Source organism: Somniosus microcephalus, chromosome 5 (genome assembly GCF_052327205.1).
Source record: "Somniosus microcephalus isolate GS21.2 chromosome 5, FLI_Smic_1.0, whole genome shotgun sequence".
Lineage (NCBI taxonomy): Eukaryota > Metazoa > Chordata > Chondrichthyes > Squaliformes > Somniosidae > Somniosus > Somniosus microcephalus.
Genome location: NC_140991.1, coordinates 41,718,508 through 41,744,558, shown reverse-complemented (window position 1 = coordinate 41,744,558; position 26,051 = coordinate 41,718,508). Strand labels below are relative to the sequence as shown.

Here is a 26,051-nt window from a genome sequence, read left to right as displayed (position 1 = left end):
CACAGGGATCTGTTGAGTCCTCTGCCTTTCACATTATTCAGAATGACTTGGAGCAGTACATTTCTTGCAATGTTAGAACATTTGCTGACTATATCAAGCTAATTGGGCAGGTGAACAATATAATTAAGCTTGGTTAGAAGTAAATTAAGGGGGTGAAGTTTGGGGCGATAACTTTTAAAAGTTTGGAAAAATTAGCACCAGACGCTATGTTTTTCTAACTTTTAAAAAATTCGGTTTTCTCGCTCCACGGCGAAGGTGAAACACTAAATCAAGTGCTCCACTTCCCTCTTGGAGCACGATCGGCAGCAAGCGGGGTGGTGAGTTCTGCAGCGCTGCACACTGGGCTGTGCAGCGCTGCCGTGTTGGAAAACTCCGTCCCTTCCTTAATGGGAAGGGCCATCGCTGCAGGCTCTGCAAAAGAAAGGGCACCTACCTGGACCACCAAGGGAGTGGTGAACCCATGCAATCAGCCCGGCACTCTCTCACGCAGGAACCGACGAAAAAAAGGGATCAAAAAAGGTAAGTTTTTTTTTTTTACTTACCTCAGCCACCTCGCCCCCGGTCACCCGATGCACGTCCCCTGAAGCTGGCGTCGTTTTCATCCAGCGATGATTCAGGGGGCGGATATTAATTTCGGGTCCGGGGCGCTACACGACCGGATGACGTCACGCAAGCCAGCAGGTGAATTTCACGGGTGGTGGCAACATTGCTGCGCTTGGGCGGTAAGACCTTAGCGCTCCGTTGTCGCCCCCCCAGAGGCGATAACAAGAGGCGCTAAGGCACCAAATTTCTAGCCCTAAGCCTTTGAACTTAGTGAGGTCATGTGTATTATTGGACACAGAAACAAATGTAAGTTCTGATTTCCTGTTCTCCTAATGAGGAAAGGAACCATGCTAATAAAGCTCAGTTTCACAATTTACTGAACTCCAGGTTCACTGATTTAAACCACCAATAAGACCAGCCATTTCTTAAGCTAGTGTAATTGCCAAATTTAAACAGATAAACCCAGCAGCATAAATAGGAACAGTGCCAACTATTCCAACTTCCAGCCTTGTGCTTTCCAAAAATCAGAAAGAGCAGAGCAGTAAGCTGGTACTGGAAAAGCGTGGAGAGGGAGACCTACCATAAAACTTCTTTAGGGTGCGCAGGGCAGACTGCATCAGGCTGGGAGATGGTTGACGGGTCCAGGAGAGCAGAAAATCTGATCTATTGAAATATCAAAGATTTTCTCTTGGATTTTAATACATCCAGACCCCATGAAAGGTGATTCTTAGGATATTCAAAGTAATGATTACACTATAGGGCAAATTCACTCATTTGAGCTCCCAGTGAAAGGGCTGTGCTCAAAAGGAGCACAGGTTGGAGAATTACCGCTGCAGTATTGTAGCCCGATGTCCCAACCTACACTTCCTTTGAGTCTCAAAGAAGTGAATTTACTTTTACAAGAATACTTTACAGTGTTTGCAGGATCTGCCTGTGCACTGGTAAGTTTGGGAATAACTTACTTATTCTTTTGGTAAATTTTTATGGTCAAGGCCATCTTACGCTGTGAAATGTTATATATTCATGGCTAAACTCCTATATTTTCCTCCAATCATGGGCTAGAATTTGCTGGAGCAGGGTATCTCACACCAGGTTAATTAGACATTTTCCTGAAACCTTTAGCTCAAAATGTTTTTGCCCTGTAAGTTGCTGGAAGTGCGAGCTGATAACGGAGCGTTGAAGGTAACAGGGCATCTGGGACCACGGTGAACAACAGGACTATTGGTGTATCTCCTTAACCAATGAGATTTAAGGATAGAGAAATAAACAGAGGAAGGACTGAGAAGGAGGGTGATTTAGAGTAGGTGAATTTAATGTCAAATAAATTCAATGTCAAATAAAGAGACTGAAAGAAAGATTGGATTAAGACAGAGAAAAAAAAGAAAAAAATTACAAAATTTAAAATGTTACATTTTTTAAATCTCGAACAACAATTCACTACCTGAAGAAATAAGACTCCACACACTGGTCAGGGAAATTAGTAAAGGTGCTAGCTTTCTGTTTGCCTCATGAACTATGTGAAATTATCAATAATTGTTTCCATAACATTTTTTGGAATAAATAAAAATACAGATAATGACGTTTCCACAAACCTCGGATTCACAGACAAGGACTTTCTGAGGAGCGGACGGTTCCCAGATATTCCAAACACAGATTATGTCATTGCTGGCCAGCTGGACTACCCCAGGCTCTTTAGGAAGACTATGAACTGAAAGCAGGGTTTGTCTCTGGATCGGTGAAAAATGTAGGCATAATACCTCCCGACCTACAAAAAAAACAAATGCATATACTTACCATTAGGAGGATTATTAAAATACAATCTTAAAACCACGGTTTTGTGATTATTTGTGGAATTCTGAATAAATAAGGTGTTTCTTACATTTACAGTATTGTATTTATCAATCTGAATAAGACAGTACTGTGTACAATATGTCATTTTAAAAGAGCTGGTGATATAGCTCCACCAAGTGGCACGGTATGAGTCTGCAAAGTCTTAAACAATCAGTACAAAGCAAGATGTGATGCTCGTCCCCAGGAAGAAAGGAATTGGCAGGCACAAAACACTGGGAATGCTATATAATGTAGGAAGACAACCCAGGCAGTGTTGCTCAAGCTGAACAACAGGACGTACGGAATGTGAAACTGGCGACTGAAATGATGTGCCATATAGAAACTTTGATTGGAGCAAGTGCGCCCGACACAAGACTCGAATGAACAATATAATACCAAAATACATGCATTTCAAAGTGAAAAATTTGTACTGAAAGAAATTGAGAAAGCAATTATTTTCTTAAAAAAGAACTTGCAAGTTGATTAACCAAACAAAATATGTGGAAAAGACAATGCAAACAGTAAATATGAATAATGTTTATATTCCACCCTCAAACACACTCAGACTATTTATTACCATGTAAAAATGGCAAGTTTGTGTTCAGTTGAGAGCATCCATCACTGACTGACAAACTGGCTGCTTTCGATTGTATGTTCTGACTGGCTTGGTACTCTGCTTGATCTTCTTCAAGCAACACTGCGATTACCTGTCAAGGTATTAAGAGTGATACTGTTAGCAAGCAGGGAATATAAAACAAATTATCTCAGTAGAAGATCTATACAGTAATAGCTTGATCTAGCAAGCACTTTCTATCGATATCACAAGCATGTCCAAAGAATCAGTGTTATAGTTAAACTGCAGTGAATACTGTTATAAGTTATTTGTTTCAATCATTGTAGGTATCATATTGCTATACTGAAATTTCATTTTGCCTATTTTGATCAACCGCTGTTAAATTAAATCTATGCATGCAAGATATTTTGACATCCAGATCTCTGCAAAAAATAAATTGCAATATAACATTATGCTTTTTCATGGTGTCATCCAAGTGAAATACAACACCTGACAAGCAGATTTCAGGAAGTTGGTCAGTCTCCGAGAGTCCACATTCTTAGCCACCGAGTCCAAGGACAAAGCATCACGAACATTAGCCCCTGTTCGAGGAAAGAATACTTAACATTAAAGTGCATCAGTATAAGATACATTAATAAGAATTTCAATCCTTATTTGGGTTGATTTAATTTAAGGTAATCATAAAGATCGGAAGAAGTCAGTGAAGAAAGAAAGTGTATATACCCACCAGGTATTAGAAGTCCTGTAGAAGCAGCATGAAAGAAGGAAACAATTAAAATAAATAGATGGGCTTTTACTCTCCTTACTGAATTACGTTAACAAGCAAAGAAAGAAAGAACTTGTATTTATATAGCACCTTTTACTAGCTCAGGACATTCCAAAGCACTTTATAGCCAATTAAGTACTTTTTTAAAAATGTAGTCACTGTAGGAAATGCGCAGCCAATTTACGCACAGCAAGGTCCTTCAAACAGCAATGTGATAATGACTGGGTAATTTGTTTTCAGTGATGTTGGTGGAGGGATAAATACTGGCCAGAAGACCTCCCGTGCTCTTCTTTATAATAGTACCCTAGGATCTTTTACATCTACCTGAGAGGGCAGACGGGGCCTCAGTTTAAAGTCTCATCTGAAAGATGGCATCTTTTAAGAAGCAGAAATCTTATCCTTGGTCAGTGAAGAGGCTTATTGGTGGGAATGCAGTGGCAGCTTTGGGCTTGATGGTCCAACAGCGGCCAACGGCAGTTTGGATTCCATTCTCTTGGGGGCCCCCTCCCTCACAAGGTTGCTATTTCCTGCTTCTCCCATACTGCCAAATCCCAGCAATTCTCAATATTGCCAGATTCTGCCCCCCACCCAATGCTCCAAAGCCCCCTCCTCAGTGTTGCTGGACCTTAAGCTTGCCCCTCACTCCCAGATCCTGAGGCTTATTCTCACTGCTAAAAAGGCTCCCAGTGCATTCCATGTGTTCCCTTGATCCCAGAGCTATCCCCAATGCTTCCGGGTCCTAAATTACTCTCTCTAAAGCTCCCAGATTCCAGGACCTCTCTCTCAGTGACACCAGGATCTGCCTCAATGTTCCTAGAGCCTCCCTCCCCAGCATTCCCAGAATACCAGGGACATAAGTGTAAGTGTAACATGCTTAGAAGAACAGGTGATTTTGGACCTATGGTTCCCAACACTTTTGGAGGTTTTCCTCACCTAATATCTGGGTCTGTTGTAGACTAATTGATAAAGGTTGATTGTTATGATTAGTCAACAACTCCATTAGCATTGTATCATGCGACTACCCCAGCACAACCCCAGCCCGGCATGAGGTTGAAAAGGCCATCCGACAACTGAAGAACAACAAGGCCTCAGGAGCAGATGGAATCCCCGCCGAGGCACTAAAGCATGGCGGAGAAGCACTACTGGTGCGAATTCATGAACTCATCTCTCTTATCTGGAAGGAGGAGAGCATGGCAGAGGATCTCAGAAGATGCCGTAATTGTGACCATCTTCAAGAAAGGTGACAAGTCCGATTGCGGTAATTACAGAGGGGTTTCCCTGCTGTCTGCCACAGGGAAAGTCATCGCAAGAATCCTCCTCAATCCCCTTCTCACAGTGGCCGAAGAGCTTCTCCCAGAGGCGCAATGCGGATTCCGCCCACTAAGGGGCACAATGGACATGATCTTCACCACACGTCAATTACAAGAGAAATGCAGGGAACAGCACCAACCACTGTACATGGCCTTCTTTGATCTCACAAAGGCCTTCGACACTGTCAACCGTGAGGGATTATGGAGTGTCCTCCTCAAATTCGGCTGCCCTCAAAAGTTTGTCACTATCCTCCGCCTGCTGCACGAAGACATGCAAGCTGTGATCCTGACCAACGGTTCCACCACAGGCCCAATTCACGTACGAATCAGGGTCAAGCAAGGCTGTGTCATCGCACCAACGCTCTTCTCGATCTTCCTTGCTGCAATGCTCCACTTCACCCTCAGTAAACTCCCCGCTGGAGTGAAGCTAATTTACAGATCAAACGGGAAACTGTTCAACCTCCATCGCCTCCTGTCCAGATCCAAGGTCATCCCATCCTCTGTCGTTGAATTACAGTATGCAGACGACGCTTGCGTCTGCGCTCACTCGGAGGTGGAACTCCAAACCATCGTCAACACCTTCACCGAAGCGCATGAGAGCATGGGTCTTACACTAAACATCCATAAGACAAAGGTCCTCTACCAACCTGCCCCCGCCACACAGTACATACCTCAGGAGCCTACTGTCAACAAGGGCAGATGACGACGACGAAGTCCAACACCGCCTTCAGTGTGCCAGTGCAGCCTTTGGTCACCTGAGGAAGAGAGTGTTTGAAGACCAGGACCTCAAACCCGGCACTAAGCTCATGGTCTACAGAGCAGTCGTGATACCCACCCTGCTGTATGCCTCAGAGACATGGACCATGTATAGCAGGCACCTCAAAGCACTGGAGAGGTACCACCAACGCTGCCTCCGCAAGATCCTGCAAATCCATTGGCAGGATAGGCGCACCAACATCAGTGTTCTTGCTCACGCCAACATCCCCAGCATCGAAGCTTTGACCACGCTCGATCAGCTCCGATGGACGGGTCACATTGTCCGAATGCCCGATACGAGACTCCCAAAACAAGCGCTCTACTCGGAGCTCTGGCACGGCAAGAAAGCCTCAGGTGGGCAAAGAAACGCTTCAAGGGCACCCTCAAAGCCTCCTTGAAAAAGTGTAAGATCCGCACCGACACCTCGGAATCCCTGGCCCAAGACTGCACAAAGTGGAGGAGAAGCATCCGGGAAGGTATCGAACGCCTCAAGTCTCTTTGCCGGAAGCCAAGCGCAGGCAGTGCAAGGAGCGCACGTCAACCCAAGCACCCCACCTAGCCGCCCCTTCAACCACCGTCTGCCCCACCAGTGCCAAAGACTGTAGGTCCCGCATTGGACTCATCAGTCACCTGAGAACTCATTTTTAATGTGGAAGCAAGTCATCCTCGGTTCCGAGGGACTGCCTAAGAAGAAGAGATTGTATCATGTGACTACCAGGATGCTAGAAGGTGAAGAGATGGACCTTGTTCAATTCCTATGTGCCAGAGTGCTTCCACACCCTGGGAGACTTCAAAATACTGCAGACCCCAAGACTTCATCCCAGTATTGCAAAACTCCAGCCTCCTTCCGAAAGTGCAGAGATCTCAGACACACCCCAATGCTAATAAGTCAGTGTCCCTGATACTACTACTTGGCATAACACTCCTGTTCTTCTAAAACCTTTGACTGACTGATAATGGTTTAAGACAAACTAATATGAAGTGGATTCAACTTTCTAGTTTTGTCGCTATACATATGTGCAGGGCTGAATCCATCAAAATGTAAAATAGTCACTACACCTTTGCTCTATACTGTTCTGTTGTTGAATGAGAACAATTATACTTCAACCAAGCAGAGTGCAGAAAGAGCAGCAAAGCACAGCACTGGGCTGTTGAGTAAACAGCTGAAATGCACAATTTTTACAGCAAATAACGATCCTTTATGAAGGAAATGTACACATTCCATTCCTTTTTTCTCAACAAATCTCTTTAAAGTGAACATTTAGAAGTAAAGCAGAAGGGAAAAATGTAAAACAAAACATTTCAAGCCCAAATCAGGTACCCCCAAGTTAGCTAATCATTGTGAGGAAGCTGGTGTTCTTATGTAATTAAAAAGGCAAATGCAGGTTACATTGTGAGATCAGACTTTTGCAACTATAAAGTTTTGCCACAAAAACTGCTTACCCCCACACACTAGGCTACCCTCTCCAGGATGCTGTGTCCACTTTTCAACAGTATCGATGTCATCTGTCTGAATGTCTCGGTCCACATTGTCTTCATTGCACTGAACAAAAGCCTATGGGGTAATAAAATCAAGTCAAACTACAAAAATAAAAAACTAAACTAACATGCTTAGATGAGAAGCTGGAGCCACCTGCATATACTCATGTGTTGGAAGAGTTTATATACTCACAGTATGAATAGTTAATCTAAAGAGAAAAATCAGTTCAACATGAGTGGGGCACACATTAATCCCTAACAAGGGCTGAAATTGCACTGAGCATTATTTTTAGTTTATTTTAAAGGGGTTAATGTCTTTACTGAAATAATGCATATAGGAATATTCAATGATCACATTAAACAGTGCACTAAAAGTAGCGCTGAGCAGAATTTCAACCCGTTTCCTCCACTGAATTTTCTTTTTCAGCATCATATATTCATGCTAGAATACTGAAAACGGCACTTAAATGCATCCCCCCACGTTGACACAAATCTTGCAGTATTTAAGCCATTACCACACTAACCTGCAGGTGAGGCATGTTAAAATAATTCTGCCACATTCACGCTGATCAATCGAGTACTGTATACCAATTTCCTCCAAAAATCAGAACATCACTGAGTGCACATAGAATTACAACTTGGAAACCAGCCATTCGGACCAATCAGGCCGTGCTGATGTCTAAATCCACCCCAAGCAGTAGCCTTATCCCATGTTCCCACCCATAGGCATATACATGTTGAATACATACCTGCATGTGAGCAGCAGTGCTCCAAGTCTCAAAATAAGCTAGAGTCCAGCGTTATCGCTAAGCAGATGCCTATATGCACAATGAAGATTATGTACATAAAAATGTAAAGGGCCACTGCTCGTTTTCTTTTCTGTACTCTCCTTTTGTTGGATGAGAAAAATAGTATTTTGACAACTCAGGACAAACTGGCTATCTAACTAATGGCCACTTATTATGACTGGTATGTGGACAAAGACAGCAGCCATGCTGCGCCAGCAATGCTTCACATTGCTCTTACTTCAATTTTCATTGCAGATGTTGGCATAAATTCAGCACAAAAACTGTAGCTGTTATGATAATACAACTTGAAATTATTTAAATTCCATTCCCAGCATTGTCTTTTTTGGGGAATTTGTGACTTTTTACCTGAGAATGCTACTTTATATAATAATACAATTAAGTCAGTTCATTCAGTAAGAGCATGCATACCATAAACAAGCACAACAAGGTTTTAGGTGGTTGATAAACAATTTCAGCAGCCCTGGTTTCAACCTTCATCCCCAGCTACAGTTAAATTGTGAATCACTCCTATGTGGCCAATAACAAAATGTTACCTGAATGGGAGCCATTCTGCACCAGCAATCTTCAACACACAATGATATGGATGACCAGTTGATCTAGGTTTTTTGGTGGCAGTTATTGAGAAAGGAATGCTGACCAGGACACTGGGAGAACCCTGGCACTTGTTCGAATAGTCCACGGGAACTCACTTTAACCCAACTCACTTTGTGGCACCTCCAACAATACAGCATGCCTTTAATATTATAATCTAGGCTGGTTTTTGAGTATGTGTTCAAATCCTAGTATGGGATTCACTGCATACAGAAAAACAACATAGCAGTTATCTTATGTATGAAATATAACATTCATACATTAATGTACATGGAAAAAACCTGACTTGAGAAAACGAGGAGAGAAAAAATTAAAAAAATTTTAGTAGTGGAGGTGCAGTATGGTGGAATTTTTATTCTCGTGTGGAGCAGCAGTCGCATATCAGAATGTTTAGCGACGGTCGTCATTATTAGTTTGCACACTACGTGATTATTTGTAATTACTGAGGATGGGGTGAAGCAGCGGATGTATAGACTGCTGATGAAGATATGGTGACAGGTTCTTTTTATTTAAATGTGTGGTTTAGTCACAGAAAGCTATTAATAGTTATTTTAAACTTTTATAGAACCTTGGCTAGCCCACACTTGGAGCACTGTGAATAGTTCTGGTCTCCATATTATAAAAAGGATATAGAAGCACTGGAGAAGGTGCAAAAAAGATTTACTAGAATGATACCAGAACTGAAAGTTTATACCTAACAGGAAAGATTGAACAGGCTGGGGCTCTTTTCTCTAAAAAAAGAGACTGAGGGGTGGCCTGATAGATGTCTTTAAGATTATGAAAAGGTTTGACAGGGTAGACATAGAGAAGATGCTTCCAATTGCGGGCGAGACCAGAACTAGGGGCCATAAACATAAGATAGTCACTAATAAATCCAATAGGGAATTCTTTACCCAGAGAGTTGTTAGAATGTGGAACTCGCTACGGCGAATAGCATAGATGCATGTAAGGGAGAGCTAGATAAGCACATGAGGGAGAAAGGAATAGAAGGATATGTTGATGGAGTTAGATGGAAAAGTGGTCGGAGGAGGCTCGTGTGGAGCATAAACACCGGCATGGACCTGTTGGGCCAAATGGCTTGTTTCTGCGCTGTAAATACTTTGTAATGCCTCTGTGAGCAGCTTTCTATCCATTCTTCCATGATGTTCAGCATGATTCTTCCCATTGTTGTATTTCTTCTGCCATTGGTAGCAGTTTTGAAAAAAAAAAAACTTCAGGATCTTTTAAATTACTAGAAATTCTGTCAAATACCTTAAATGGTATTTTGCAAAGTGTATATAACATGGTCGCGAAAGACACACTTCAGGGTACAGAAGTTCTGGTTGAAAGATAAGAGTGGGTTATTTACGTGGTTCCAAGTAGGGTGAGCGTGCTTTTATGATACTGATAACTCAGCTTAGTTACTAAGCAGTGTTGCTATGATTGCAGTTAGCACTAACTGGTGCAGTGAATGAATGCAGAGTGGTTTTGTCCCAGTTACCAGTGTCTCACAGAAAAGTAACTCTGGTTGGAGAAAAAAAATCTGTACCCCACATGTGAGAAGATAATTTATACACATTAATGATGACAGGAATGGTAAAAACAAAAGGACATCATGTAAAACCAACATGTCATCTTAACAGACTCCCTAGCATACAAAGCACACAACATTTAATACTAACACATGAACTAACCATGATTCTGTGAAAATATCACAAAGAATGAGATAACATTTTAACTGCCTATTTTAATTGAGTTTCCTGACAACTTTCTTTAAATATCTCCCATTATGAAATAAATTTCTAATGATAAGCATTCACACACAGTCCTCAATAACTATCCACCAACTCATAACATTACACACACTATGATGACAACTAATACGAAGCACTCTAGGATTCTACTACATAGAGTCTACATAAACAATGCCCCACTGCTAAAATGCAAATTTAGCTTAAAATTCACAAAATCACACACAACTTGAAAGGCCACATAAACGCGATTCTATATAATCCCAGTGTACTACTCCATCGGTCTTCACACCTGGAGTTAAAGTTGTATTCAATAACATCCAGAATAAAAAAAACTTTAAGTACTTAAGAACATTTCATTTAAATCTAGTCCATACATCATACATAAAGGGGCACAAAATATGCAATACTACTATACAAACCTGCTTGGTGTTTGTGCGCCCGAAGTTTTTGATGTACACATCGTACTCATTCAATGGAGGCAGATCAAGCATCGAAAAGCTGACTGAGAAATCCAAGTCAATCAGTCTGAGCAGCTCCACACTGCGCTTTCTGCAGAGAACATCAAATCAGGACTTTTTACATGTACACTAATAGGGGAAAGACAGGCTTATTTCTAAACATTTCAGTGTGCAAAGAGCTCATGAAAGTGCCATTATTCAGCATCATTTTTTTTGTTGTAGTGGATGAAGTTAAATGGGCCAAAGGATCTCCTTCATCCAAATCTTTGTGAAATTTAAAGTTCTAGAGTTCCTGTGAGAGGCCAAAACAATTCTATTTCTATTTTTAAATTTGAATTTGATGCAGATTCATCTTTTGCTAACTTTAAAACTAGATAGTTGCTGTTCCAGATATTGATAACAGAAACCTGGTATTTTACACTTGGATTTTCAACGGCAAATGTTCAGTGTACTGATTTCAGTGTTTGAAAATCAAATCTCTCACCAAAACTAACAAAGCCTGTTCTGTGGAGAAGGAGAACTTCAGAAGTGTATTTTAAAATTTACACACAAAGTATGCACACGGGTTATTTCCTTTGTGACTGTCTTGCACTATTCTTTAGATTGTCTTTATTTGAGTGACAATACAAACAGAAAAATTTGCAACTGTTATGGTTTACATTAATTTGACTAATAATCTGAATTTGGCCCATAGTTGTGTGGTGGGGTCTGAATTGACTTGCACTTTAAACAAAATGTCCCTCTGCATATGCTCATCAACATTTTCCCTATCCTGCCTCAAGTATCCTAGTCATAACAGCAGCAAGATAAACAGTTATCTTCTGTGCCTCCAGCCAAACTGGTTGGTTTGTCCTTAATATTTTTCTTATCTCTAGTTATAGATGTCTCAAAGTAGTCTAATGGGATGGAGGCTATGTGAACTTATGCTGGATATGTGTTCCATCAATTTCTGTAATAATCTTGTGAGATTCTGCCTCATGATCTCCAGTACTCCAATGCAAATCAGGGACGCAAATGCAACCTTGTAATGATGATCCTTCCATACATTCAAAAGTTATTGTAGGTAAAAACCACAAGAATTTGTCGGCAGAGAAGAATTTTGAGGAAGTCACTGGGAGCAGACAAGAAGGATGACTGGGAAAGGGAAAGAGGGTGACATGTTTGACTGTCAAAAAGGAGCAGGAGGAACAGGGGCATTAAGACCAAGGTGGCTTTTGGTGATGCGTGCTACACCACCACAACATTAAAAGTGGATATCATTGAAGTAAAAGATATAAATGGGTTCAAGAAGTAACTGGATATGTTTCTGGAGAAATAAGGAACTGGAGTTATGGTGAGAAGGAGCAATGCTCTTTCACAGTACACTACTCAAAATGATGACTGGTCTTAGCCAAGCACTTCGAATATAACCTATAGAATAGTTTCACTTATATTAAATAGTATGTACAAGAACCACCACTACCATTTTGACATGCATACCATGATCACTCCCATTATTTTGCATATAACTACTCCCATCAAATCACTATTCTATGTGCAATAACTTCACTGTTCCCTTATTCTCTGTAATCACTCTAAAGTAACCTTTATTCTCTGTGTAATTACTTCCAAAACACCCATGCCTCCATTATTTACTGTGTAATTGCTCCCATTACTCTGTGTAGTCACTCCTACATTATGTACTATTTTACATGTAAAATATAAGCTCATATCTTCAGTTACCTACTTTTGTCTACTGGCCACCTTAGAACTGATCTCACGCTGCTTAGCTGCCACAAAGTCAATGAATGTTCCTCGGGCAGGTCCACTGGACTGTGAGTTTTCCAAAACTAAATTAGGCAACAAATAGCGGCGTTACACACAAATAAAACCAACAGCACGGTGGAAGCAGTAGACAACATTTATATGAGAAATAAATATATCCAAATCTAATTAAATGAGCTGTTTTATTAGTTTACATCTTTTCAGTGAAACAAATACAAAGGTTTAACAATATTTGTGACAATCCAGCACACTTAACAGGCCGTCTGTTACTGCCCTCATTTACAGTCAAGGTTTACTGTGGCATATTGCATGCAGTTTCAGAGCTGGAACATGTGCACTATGAACTTCATTGGCAGAACTACAATGTGATGGGCATGCGCCTAATGTTTACACATTAGGGCAGCACGGTGGCATAGTGGTTAGCACTGTTGCCTCACAGCGCCAGGGACCCGGGTTCGAATCCGGCCTCGGGTGACTGTCTGTGTGGAGTTTGCACATTCTCCCCGTGTTTGCGTGGGTTTCCTCCGGGTGCTCCGGTTTCCTCCCACAGTCCAAAGATGTGCGGGTTAGGTTGATTGGCTATGATAAATTGACCCTTAGTGTTAGGGGGATTAAATACGTGGGGTTACGGGGATCGGGTGGGATATGTGTCGGTGCAGGCTCGATGGGCCGAAACGGCCTCTATCTGCATTGTGGGGTTTCTGTGATTTCTGTGATTATCTCAAGGCATAAATGTCAGCTGAACAAAATCTCAAACTACTTCATTGTTTGGCACAAACTGAAGGTACAGGCCCATCGTTCCAATCACTTAGCTGCACAATGACACCATCCTGGTCCCACATTTTGGTGCAAGTCCTACTCATCGGACTAGGTGACAGTTTGCCGATAGGTAGATGTGCTGTGTGTACTGTTCGGTTTTGTTAGCCATGCGCACTGAGCACTATAGCTTCCTCCAAATCCTAAAACACCACTGCCTATGTAAAACGTGGATGATGTGGAGACTGTATAACGTAAGAGGTGTATTCCTAACCATACGCAATTATGTTCAGGGCTTCAGGACGTGTGACCAATGTAACATGATGACTCCTTTCATTACTTCATTGAGGCAATGTTATTTAAGGCACCTCTCTCACACTGCCTGGGGTAATATAATTAGAACCACTGGTTGCTGAGCATTTTAGTAATGCTGGGTTTAGACTAAATTGGTTAAGGATATAAGAACATAAATAGGAGCCCTTGCAATAAAGGCTAACATGCCATTTGCCTTCCTAATTGCTTGCTGTACCTGCATGCTAGCTTTCTGTGTTTCTTGTACGAGGACACCCAAATCTCTCTGAACACCAACATTTAAAAGTTTCTCACCATTTAAAAAAAATATACTGTTTTTCTATTCTGTCTACCAAAGGGAATAACCACACATTTTCCCACATTATACTTCATCTGCCACCTTATTGCCTACTCACTTAGCCTGTCTCTATCCCTTTGACAACTCTGTGTCCTCCTCACAGCTTACTATCCCACCTAACTTTGTATCGTCAGCAAATTTAGATACATTACACTCGGTCCCTTCGTCCAAGTCATTAATATAGATTGTATAGTTCTTTAGAAGGTTAGCTGTTACTTGAGTGATTATGCACTGCAATGCCACAGCGAATAAATTCAAAAAGAATACTGGCTAGTGAATACCAGGCTCTACACCAGCTACACTTTATAGTTATCCAAAGCTGGAAGGAAAATGTCACAGTCTAAGGACAGATGAATGCATCTTTTAAATAGCTAGCATGCACTACTGTTGAAAAACTATCATTCATAATTATCCATTTAATACCCATTTAACACCAGTGTAAAATGAAGGAGGTTTAATCACAAACTAATACTAGCATTTACAAAGAGAACAAAAAACACTTATCTTGGAGTGAATCTGTGTTCACTAAAGTGAGGGATATCAATGCTGGGAATACAACAAAAATTGGCAAAAGTATTTATATCAAATGATACATATGAATAAACACAGGACTACATGCATGCTAAACAGCGGAAGCAGCATGCTATAGACAGAGCTAAGCGATCCCACAACAGATCAGATCAAAGCTCTGCAGTCCTGCCACATCCAGTCGTGAATGGCGGTGGACCATGAAACAACTAACGGGAGGAGGAGGCTCCATGAATATCCCCATCCTCAATGATGGTGGAGCCCAGCACGTGGGTGCAAAAGACAAGGCTGAAACGTTTGCAACCATCTTCAGCCAGAGTGGATGATCCATATCGGCCTCCTCCCGAGGTCCCCACCATCACAGAAGCCAGTCTTCAGCCAATTCGATTCACTCCACGTGATATCAAGAAACGGCTGAGCGCACTGGATACAGCAAAGGCGAAACCCCCACCATCAACATCCTGGGGATCACCATTCACCAGAAACTTAACTGGACCAGCCACGTAAATACTGTGGCAACAAGAGCAGGTCAGAGACTAGGGCCTAGAAATTCAGTGGTTTGCGCCAGCCGCTAGCGCCTTAGGAGGAGGAGATGTGGGGTGCTAAGCGGCTAGCGCCCGGGCGCAGCGCGATCTGCACCTCTCGCGAACTTCAGTTAAGATTTAGCGGCGGCGCAAAGCCTTTGCGCGCGCTTAGCTGCGCGCGCATATCCTAACGTCATTTCATGGTGCAACGCCCTTTGTGCGCCCCAAACCGGAAATTCAGTGGCGCCAGCCTATTGTGCGCCTGGCGCCCCTAGCGACTGGTAGAGGGGAATGGTTCCCAGTCGCTGCGGGGTGCGCTAATTAAAGGGCACTCCTCCTGCAGTATAAATGGCAGCCATTTTGCACCACTCCTTCTTTGTGAGAGACGGATCTTTGGAGAGAGACAAAGGTAGAGAGCTTTCTGGTTTGGCTCAACACTCGCACAGGTACTTGTGGCTTCAGGCCACAGCTTTGCACTTGTCTTTAACTTCAGAGCCATAGCATTGATTGGAAACATATAATGGGGGCTGCAATGGGTGGAAACGTTGGGCTTCTCCATTGCATTCAAAGGGCTCAGAGACGCCGTGAGAGAGTGCCAGTCATGGCCAGACGGAGAAGGGGCAACAGGCGTCGGCAAAGGAGGCCTTACCCACCCAGGGTATACCGCCAGCAGTTCTCATATCTGAACATGTCTGAGGAGCAGTGTGTTCGGAGGCTGCGATTCAGAAGGGCGGTGGTCACTGAGATCTGCCACCTGCTTTGCGGAGATCTGCAGCCACAGCTGAGGAGCAGGACGTCTCTGTCGGTGGCAGTGAAGGTGACGGTGTCTCTCAACTTCTATGCCACCGGCTCCTTCCAATCCGCGACTGGGGACATTTCCAACATCTCCCAGTTTGCGGTACATTGCTGCATCCGCCAGGTGACCAATGCCCTTTTCAGAAGGAGACGTCAGTTCATCTCCTTCTCCATGACCGTTGACAAGCAGCAACAGCGTGCAATGGGCTTTGCAGCATTAGCGGGCTTCCCCATGGTGCAGGGCGCCATTGACTGCACGCATGTGGCTTTGCGGGCACCTCTAGAGAATGCCGAGGATTACCGCAACCGGAAGGGCTACCATTCGCTCAACGTGCAGTTGGTGTGTGACCACAGGCAGCTCATCCTAGCTGTCAATGCCCGCTTTCCAGGCAGCAGCCACGATGCCTTCATCCTGCGCCAGACTTCTGTGGCAGACATGTTCGAGGCCCAGCCTCACCCACGAGGATGGCTTCTCGGGGACAAAGGCTATCCTTTGTGCACCTGGCTGATGACCCCGCTCCGTGCGCCCAGCACCCCTGCTGAAAAGGGATACAATGACAGCCATCAAGCAACCAGGAACATCATTGAGCAAACAATCGGCGTCCTGAAGCAACGGTTCCGCTGTCTGGATCGTTCCGGAGGAGCCCTACAGTACTCGCCTGAGCGAGTCTCCCATTTCGTTGTCGTGTGCTGCATGCTGCACAACCTGGTTATCCGCAGGACTCAGCCACTGCCACCAGACATTGGAGGACCACCAGAGGAGGAGGAGGACCAGCACATGAGGGAGGCAGAAAGTGCAAGGGCTGCCCGTCGGCGGCTTATTGCACGTCGGTTCTAGGCCCCCTCTCAGGGAATGGCTTGTGCCAATGGCAGAAGATGAATGTAGCCGCTCCACAAGCCCTCAGCCGAGCAGGGCAAACAGGACTTCCAAAAGAAAGCATGGACAGTGCGATTTAAGAAAATTTATTACTATGATACCTCTGTGCCCTTCCCACATAACAAACTAATGGAGAGAAACCCCCCCCAAAAACACAAATAGACCAGTCTCGGCCTTTACAAGTAAAACAAATACACCAGTCTCGGCCTTTACAAGTAAAACAAATACACCAGTATCGGCCTTTACAAGTAAAACAAAACATTTGGCCACACCTTCTACTTTTTCCCCTGCGAGGGTGATGCGTTTCGCATCCGTGACTGGCCCCTACCTGCCCTGCAGCTCCTCCTCAATGGGACCCCAGTGGCTGCAGCAAGGCTGGGGGAAGGCTGCTGAGGGTCAGATGGTGAGACGGCAGATGCCCTTGGGGGTCGGCCTGGACCAGCTCTGGGCCTGGAGGGGCCGGCTGCTGACTGCTCCAACTCTGCTTGGGCGGCAACAGTCTGTCCAGCGGCTGGTGGCAGCTGCAATGGAGGAGTGACAGTTTTGGCTGCAGGAATGCTGCCAACCTGACAGATCACAGGTACTCCCTGGTCGGCTGATACATTGGCACTCGCACGGGCCAGCACTGCAGCATGCGCAGCAATCTGAAGCACAGGCTGCTGGGCTGCCCTGGCGATGCCTGGCCGATCCAGCGAGGGTGGCAGCAGTTAGTGCCCGTGTGGCCCTAGTCTGTGTCTGCATGACACCAGCCGGTGAATGCACGGCACGACTGAGCACTTGGCTAGAAGCCGCCTGTGATGCAGCGAAGTCCTGCTGACTCCTAGCCTGTGCTGCCGCGAAGTCCTGCAGACTCCTGGCCTGTGCTGCACTGAATTGTTGCAGACTCCTGGCCTGTGCTGCCCCGAATTCCTGCACACTCCTTGACAGTGACTCTATGGAGTCAGGCATCCTTGCCACTGCAGCCGTGAGCTCAGTGTGCCTGCGCTCAGCCTGGGCGCCCATTTCCGCTAGGATCCGCACCTCCTCTGCGCTCACCGTAGCAGGACTGGAGGCCGCACTCACCCTCCGGGGAGAAGGCCGCCGAGCTTCCCCACCCCTCCCGCGTTGCTGCAGCCCGCTGGTCCCCGGAGCTTCACTATCCTCCAAACCTTCCCCCCTGCTCCCCTCCAGGGAAGACGTGTCACCATCATGGCCATGGGCTGCCTCGGCTGAGGGTGTCCCTGATGGTCTGGCTTCCTCTTCCTCCTCCTCTATGTCTGACTCGGACACAGTGCCAGCTTGAGGGGCTGCCTCCTCACCTGGCGAGTCACCATCTGAAAGCAGGGAGGCACAAGAGTTGCTTTAGAGTGAGGACAGGGCGGCAGCGAGGGAGGCATGAGTGCTGCTATGCACTGCATTGGTCCGACAGTGGCAAAGGATGTTGTTCTGAGGCGCAAGTGGAAAGAGAGAGGTCAAAAAGGTGATGCCCTTACCATTGGGGCCCACAACAGGGTCGGCATCTCCACTGGCGACGGGGCCAATCAGCCGGCCTGACATAATGCGCGCCACACGCTGCTCCAGGTCGCAGAGCTGTTTGAGGTCAGGATGGCCTCCCCCAGTCTGACGCTGCTGCCTTCGGTTGTGCGCCAGCTTGCCCTGCAAGAGAAAGGACGGCCTCTAAGTACAGTGTGAAGCCCTGATCTTGTCTGCACTGCTTCCCATGGTGGACTAGCCCTGACAGTGTGAAGCCCTGATCTTGTCTGCACTGCCTCCCATGGTGGAATAGCCCTGACAGTGTGTAAAGTCCTGAATGTGCAAGTGATTTTCATGACAGTCCCATAGCTGCTGGATGAGGGCTGGGCATTAGGGCTTTCAGGTCCCTTTGCCCATAAACTGAGGTGCACATGCAGGGATGAGGAGGACACTGGAAAGGGTACTCACCCTGACAACCCGAGTGAGGTCGTTGAACTTTTTTCGGCATTGTACAGGAGTCCTGGCAACCACGCTGTTGGAGGTCACCCTGTTTGACACCTCCCTCCAGGCTTTCCGATAGGCGCTGGGCAGCGGCCTCCTGCCACCTTCAGGGAACAGAACATGGCGCCTGCGCTCCACTGCGCCAACCAGCACCCTCAGGTCACCCTCGCTGAAGCGCTGCGCTCTCTCCCTGGCCTTCTCCATTGTCCTGGGCGTTGAACAGATCAAGCAGCAGTGGTCAGGCCTTGCTTCAGGGCTGCAGTGTGCAGGGCGTGGCAGCCAAACAAATCCATCCTCCCCCTTTAAGAGCTGACCGGCGCCAGAGTGTCTGCCTTCAATCAGCAACTCGCCGCACCTGCGCTGCACCCGCCCTCAGGGGTATCGCCCCGGACCGCCGGCTTAGCGCCTAATGATAGTCGTGCATCGCCTGTTTTAGCACAGCAGCAACCTCTTGGGGCGATGCAACTGAATATCGGCGAAGGTGGCGCTAAGTTGCGCCGGGCGCAAACTTTAGCGGCCGCCCGGCTGTAGCGCCCCAAACGTGGCTATACTGAATTTCTAGGCCTAGATATTCTGCAGCGAGTCTCTCACCTCCTGACTCCCCAAAGCCTTTCCACCATCTACAAGGCACAAGTAAGGAGTGTGATGGAACACTCTCCACTTGCTTGGATGAGTGCAACTCCAACAACACTCAAGAAGCTCGACACCATCCAGGACAAAGCAGCCCGCTTGATTGGCACCCCATCCACCACCTTAAACATTCACCCCCTCCACCACCAGTGTACCATGGCTGCAGTGTGTACCATCTACAAGATGCACTGCAGCAACTCGCCAAGGCTTCTTTGGCAGCACCTCCCAAACCCGCGACCTCTTCCACCTAGAAGGACAAGGGCAGCAGGCGCATGGGAACACCACCACCTCCAAATTCCCCTCCAAGTCACACACCGTCCTGACTTGGAAGTATATTGCTGTTCCTTCATCGTCGCTGGGTCAAAATCCTGGCACTCCCTCCTTAACAGCACTGTGGGAGTACCTTCACCACACGGACTGCAGCGGTTCAAGAAGGTGGCTCACCACCACCTTCTCAAGGGCCATTAGGGATGGGCAATAAATGCTGGCCTTGCCAGGGTCGCCCACATCCCAAGAACAATTTTTTGTTTTTAAGTATGGTGTAGAGAAAAACTGAAACGCACACAGACCAAGTCCTTAAAAGATTAATCGTGTTTGGTGATTTAAAAAAGTAATTTTGATAATCCAATGACAATTATTTTTTACAGTATAGTAATTCATATAAAAATTGACGGTACCTCTTTTTGCTTCTTCCTCATACGTCTTTCTATTGCTTCTAGTCCGTGTTGCTCTGATCTGTTCATTTTCTGCTGAAATTGCTTTTTGAATCGCTTCAATTTCGGCTCGCTGACGTGCTGGAATTTCCTCCTTTTCTTGTTCTATTGCTTCATCTTCATCTTCACATTCATCTTCCTCAAAGTCATCCTCGTAGTCCTTTACACAGAGGAACATGAAACCTTTATACTTCATAACGTAGCTTTACAGTGTATTTTTAATTTGAAACACTTGTTTACTTCTCCCTCTTGTAGATTTTCTGCTAAGCAGACATTTAATGGCCTTCTCTAATACAACACTATCATAAGCCACCAGCCATGATAGTTCTACTATGATTAGGAACACTGAATTACAAACACAACCGTACGTAATTCTTCCGCAAATACTACAAGATATCTGTATACGGTCAATCCCAATATATAAATTGTTGATGTGCTTTAAGTTTCCCTTGTGTTTTCTTTTTCTAAAAGTCATGTGCATTAATGGCCTTACTGATCAGCGTAATTAAAGCAAATTCCATGCTTTACTTAATGAGAAACTAACGGAAAAAAAAATATGTTGGTGATTAGATTTTTAAACAGGTAGTTTTCTCATAAATATATAAATTGAAGCCTGCTAATATCCAATTATATAAGACCCACCACCACATTCTCAAGGGCAATAAATCGCCTTGCCAGTGATGCCTACATCCCAAGAATGAATAAATATATACATGTGTGATTTAACAAGGGCTAAGAATAATACTATCATTATCTTGCTGCAGTCAGAAGAGAGAATTACAAAGCCAATATAAAATGAAGCACACGTATGGAATTTACCTCAACTCTACTGCTGGTTATTTTAAGATAAACCTCCTCTAATGTTAATCACAAGAAGCTTTCTGTAGACATTATGGCCCTGAAATTGTGGTATCTTCGACGGGGTACACTCTCGGAGTACGCTGCTGTATTCCCTTTGAAAGGCCCCGGACGTTCCGGACTTCCGCATGCGCTGCGCATGCACGAAATCCGGAACTTGCGAGCTGTCAAGGTACGCCTTGACAGATCATCCAAACCAACTGAAAAATGAGTATTGCTGGCGCAGAGTTGGGCTATTTGCCCAACAACTGCCCAGCAATTGCCCACGCTACTCTTATGGCTGGTAAAAGTAGGCGTAGGGCCTGCTTTCATCAGCGTAAGGGTATATATAAGGTTTAAATAAAACATTTAAAAATCCAAAATGATGCACATACACTTTAAATGAGTTTATGCAAATATTGGCCCAAATTAAGATGTTTAAAATTATTTATCAATAAATTAAATTTTTTATTGAGGTTGGTGCAATGAAGGGAATTATGAATAACATTGCAACTCAGTACATTTATAATTATTAGAATTCTGTATCTTGTATAATTATATGGGGATTCCATTGCATATCATTAGGTGATTTCCTTCGTAAATAATTGCAATGGAATCCTCCTTTGTCATTGGAGGACCGAGCCCACGTGATCCCAGGGACGCAACCGAACCACCTGTGTCCCTGGGATCCGGGGGCCTTTACGCTGCCGTCCACCTGGAGGCCTGAGACCGCAACTTTTCGCAGTCTGGACACCTGGAGGTAAATTCGTAAATGTTTCGCGGGTCGGAGGCGTACTCCGGAGGTACGCCTCCAACCGCAATATTTAAGCCATTATAGTACACCTGGACTACAGACTATCTAATGATAGAACCTAAATCATCTACACACAGACCATAGAATCATACAGACCCCAGAGAGTGAGGTAAAGACTTCATCTTAATCTGCATTGAGATTATTATAATGAACTGCTCCTGTGTTTTGGATGCTATCTGAACCCCAAGATTTGTTTTGTAATTTGTGCCTAAGCTATCCATTACTCTCTTTGTAAATAGATTAATACAGCAAAATATACAAATCAAATAGGGAATTCAGAAGAAACCTCTTTACCCAGAGAGTGGTGAGAATGTGGAACTCGCTACCACAGGGAGTGGTTGAGGCGAATAGTATAGATGCATTTAAGGGACGGTTAGATAAGCATATGAGGGAGAAGGGAATAGAGGGTTATGCTGATAGAGTTAGATGAGGAAAGATGGGAGGAGGCTCGAGTGGAGCATAAACACCGGCATGGACTAGTTGGGCTGTTGGGGAGGGTTTAAACTAAAATGGCAGGAGGTTGGGAACCTGTGCAGGGAGACAGAGGACAGGGAAGCAAGGATAGAAACACAAGACAGGAAGGAGAAAAGCAAAAGTGGAAGGCAGAGAAATCAAGGGTGTAAATCAAACAGGGCCACAGTAAATAATAATTCTAAAAAGACTAAGGGTGTTAAAAAATCAAGCCTGAAGTATTTGTCTCTTAATTCGAGGAGCATTCATAATAAGGTGGATGAATTAGCTGCGCAAATAGATGTAAACGGATATGATATCATTGGGATTATGGAGACATGGCTCCAGGATGGCTCCAGGATGACCCCAGGATGACCAAGTCTGGGAATTCAACATCCAGGGGTATTCAATATTCAGGAAGGACAGGAAAAAAGGAAAAGGAGGTGGGGTAGCATTGCTGGTTAAAGAGAAGATTAACACAATAGTAAGGAAGGCTATTAGCTCTGATGATGTGGAATCTGTATGGGCAGAGCAGAGAAATACCAAGGGGCAGAAAACGTTAGTGGGAGTTGTATACAGACCCCCAAACAGTAATGCTGAGGTTGGGGATGGCATCAAACGGGAAATTAGAGACGCGTGCAATAAGGGCACAGCAGTTATCATGGGTGACTTTAATCTACATATAGATTGGGCTACCCAAATTAGTAGCAATACTGTGGAAGAGGAATTGCTAGAGTATATATGGGATGGTTTCCTGGACCAATATGTCGAGGAACCAACTAGAGATCAGGCCATCTTAGACTGGGTATTATGTAATGAGAAAGAATTAATTAGAAATCTTGTTGTGCGATACCCCTTGGAGAGGAGCGATCATATTATGATAGAATTCATCATTAAAATGGAGAGTGAAGTAGTTGACTCAGAGATTAGGGTCTTGAATTTAAATAAAGGAAACTACGATGGTATGAGGCACGAGTTGGCTAAGATGGATTGGGGAACGTTACTTAAAGGGTTGACGGTGGATAGGCAATGGCAAACATTTAAAGATCGCATGGATGAACTACAGAATTTGTTTATCCCTGTTTGGCATAAAAATAAAACAAAAAGGTGACTCAACCGTGACTAACAAGGGAAATTAGGGATAGCATGAGATCCAAGGAGAGGACATATAATTTGGCCAGAAAAAGCAGCAAACCTGAGAATTGGGAGGAGTTTAGGATTCAGCAAAGGAGGAAAAGGGATTAATTAAGAGGGGGAAAATATATTATGAGAGTAAGCTTGCAGGGAACATCAAAACTGACTGTAAAAGCTTCTATAGATATGTGAAGAGAAAAAGATTGGTGAAGTCAAGCGTAGGCCCCTTGCAGTCAGAATCAGGGGAATTTATAATGGGGAACAAAGAAATGACAGACCAATGAAATACACACTTTCGTTCTGTCTTCATAAAGGAGAACACAAATAACCTCCCAGAGATGTCGGGGAACATAGGGTCTAATAAGGGAGGAATTTAAAGAAATCAGTATTTGTAGGGAAATGGTGTTTGGGAAATTGACAGGATTGAAGGCCGATAAATCCCCAGGGCCTGATAATCCACATCGTAGGGTACTTAAGGAAGTGGCCCTAGAAATAGTAGATGCATTGCTGGTCATCTTCCAAAATTCTATAGACTCTGGAACAGTTCCCATGGATTGGAGGGTAGTTAATGTAACCAGACTATTTAAAAAAGGTGGTAGAGAAAAAACGGGGAATTATAGACCGGTAAGTCTGACATCGGTAGTGGGGAAAATGCTAGAGTCCATTATAAAAGATGTAATAGCAGGGCACTTGAAAAACAGTGACAGGATCGGACAAAGTCAACATGGATTTACAAAAGGTAAATCATGCTTGACTAATCTACTGGAATTTTTTGAGGATGTAACTGGTAGAATAGATAAGGGAGAACTAGTGGATGTGGTGTATTTGGACTTTCAGAAGGCTTTCGATAAGGTCCCACATAAGAGATTAGCGTGCAAAGTTAAAGCACACGGGATTGGGGGTTAGGTATTGTCTTGGATAGAGAGCTGGTTGGCAGACAGGAAGCAAAGAGTTGGAATAAACGGGTCTTTTTCCGAGTGGCAGGCAGTGACTAGTGGGGTACCGCAGGGATCAGTGCTAGGACCCCAGCTATTCACAATATATAAATGATCTAGACGAGGGAACTAGATGTAATATCTCCAAGTTTGCAGATGACACAAAGCTGGGTGGGCGTGTGTGCTGTGAGGAGGATGCAGAGAAACTCCAGTTATGATTTGGACAGGTTGGGTGATTATACTGCATTTGCCATGCATCTGCCCAATGTGGATAAATGCGAGGTTATCCACTTCGGTGGCAAAAACAGGAAGACAAATTATTATCTGAACGGCAATAGATTAGGAAAAGAGGAAGTGCAACGAGACCTGGGTGTCCTTGTGCACCAGTCACTGAATGTAAGCATGCAGATGCAGCAGGCGGTTAAGAAGACAAATGGTATATTGGCCTTCATAGTGAGAGGATTCGGGCAAGGATGTCTTGCTGCAGTTGTACAGGGCCTTGGTGAGACCACACCTTGAGTATTGTGTGCAGTTTTGGTTGCCTTATCTGAGGAAGGATGTTCTTGCCATGGAGAGAGTGCAGCGAAGATTCACCAGACTGATACCTGGGATGGCAGGAATGACGTATGAGGTGAGATTGGGTCGATTAGGCTTATATTCGCTAGAGTTTAGAAGAATGAGGGGGGATCTCATTGAAACATAAAATTCTAACAGGACTAGACAGACTAGATGCAGGAAGGATGTTCCCGATGGCGAGGGAGTCCAGAACCAGGGGTCACAGTCTAAGGATAAGGGGTAAGCCATTTAGGATTGAGATGAGGAGGAATTTCTTCACCCAGAGAGTGGTGAACCTGTGGAATTCTCTACCACAAAAGGCACTTGAGGCCAATTCATTAAATATATTCAAGAAGGAGTTAGATATATTTCTTAAGGCTAATGGGATCAAGGGATATGGGGAGAAAGCAGGGACAGGGTACTGAATTTGTATGATCAGCCATGATCTCATTACATAGAAACATAGAAGATAGGAGCAGGAGTAGGCCATTCGGCCCTTCGAGCCTGCTCCACCATTCAACGAGATCATGGCTGATCATCCAAACCCTAGCACCCAGTCCCTACACCGACAGCCATCCCACCCAAGTCCTATCCCCGTAACCCCACGTATTTAATCCCCCTGTAACCCCCCCCACAGTAAATGCGGAACAGGCTCGAGGGGCCGAATGGCCTACTCCTGCTCATATCTTCTATGTTTCTATGGCCGAATGGCCTGGTTCTGTGCTGTGTATCCTATGTAATCCTATGTTTTTATCTGCTATATATTTGATAATTATCATCTATATAAGGGTGCTAGAGGACAATTTCTACCATTTTGCTTTCTCCCTTCTCACCCTAATCCACACCACGCAGCATTTCCCCAAACTTGTCAGTTCTGTTCTTCATCCACCCGCAAGATGTGAGAGAACTCAGGGTCAACCTGACCTCTGATATTCCCTGTGTGGACAATTGCCTACCCTCTGCAGTATGGCAAATTGAACCGTATAATTTAAAAAGTGTTACAAATTACCTTTTCCTGTATTTCAGAGTTGTTCATCAGAGAAAAGCAAGTGAAATTAAAAAAACAATGAAACCAGCATGCACAGTTAAAAAAAAAAGTGAAGAAATAGTTAATAAATACAACAGAGTTTGCAGGGAGAATAGTTATAAGTGAATTGTAAACTAATGAACCTCATCGCCTGTATCACAATCACATTTTCTCTGTATTAGCACTACTTTGTTCCTGTGGTCCCTATTTACATTAACATGGAAATTAAAATGTTTTCACCTCTTTTTTGGTATGTTTTTA

At 44.4% G+C, this 26,051-nt stretch overlaps 1 protein-coding gene across 3 annotated transcripts in view; it reads right to left on the bottom strand.

Moving 5' to 3' along the window:
• The window catches only part of dync2i1 (dynein 2 intermediate chain 1), a 90,296-nt gene that overhangs the window by 36,774 nt on the left and 27,471 nt on the right, over positions 1-26,051 (bottom strand). For 2 of the 3 annotated variants that reach the window (XM_085987569.1, XM_085987567.1), the window contains 8 exons: positions 20,003-20,198; positions 12,576-12,678; positions 10,811-10,940; positions 7,223-7,334; positions 3,675-3,689; positions 3,437-3,528; positions 2,951-3,080; positions 2,136-2,308 (listed from right to left, as the gene is read on the bottom strand). In XM_085987569.1, coding sequence (XP_085843695.1) covers positions 2,136-2,308; positions 2,951-3,080; positions 3,437-3,528; positions 3,675-3,689; positions 7,223-7,334; positions 10,811-10,940; positions 12,576-12,678; positions 20,003-20,198 — 951 coding nt within the window. The remainder of the gene's footprint in view (positions 1-2,135; positions 2,309-2,950; positions 3,081-3,436; positions 3,529-3,674; positions 3,690-7,222; positions 7,335-10,810; positions 10,941-12,575; positions 12,679-20,002; positions 20,199-26,051) is intronic. The other variant, XM_085987568.1, reaches the window with a different exon arrangement.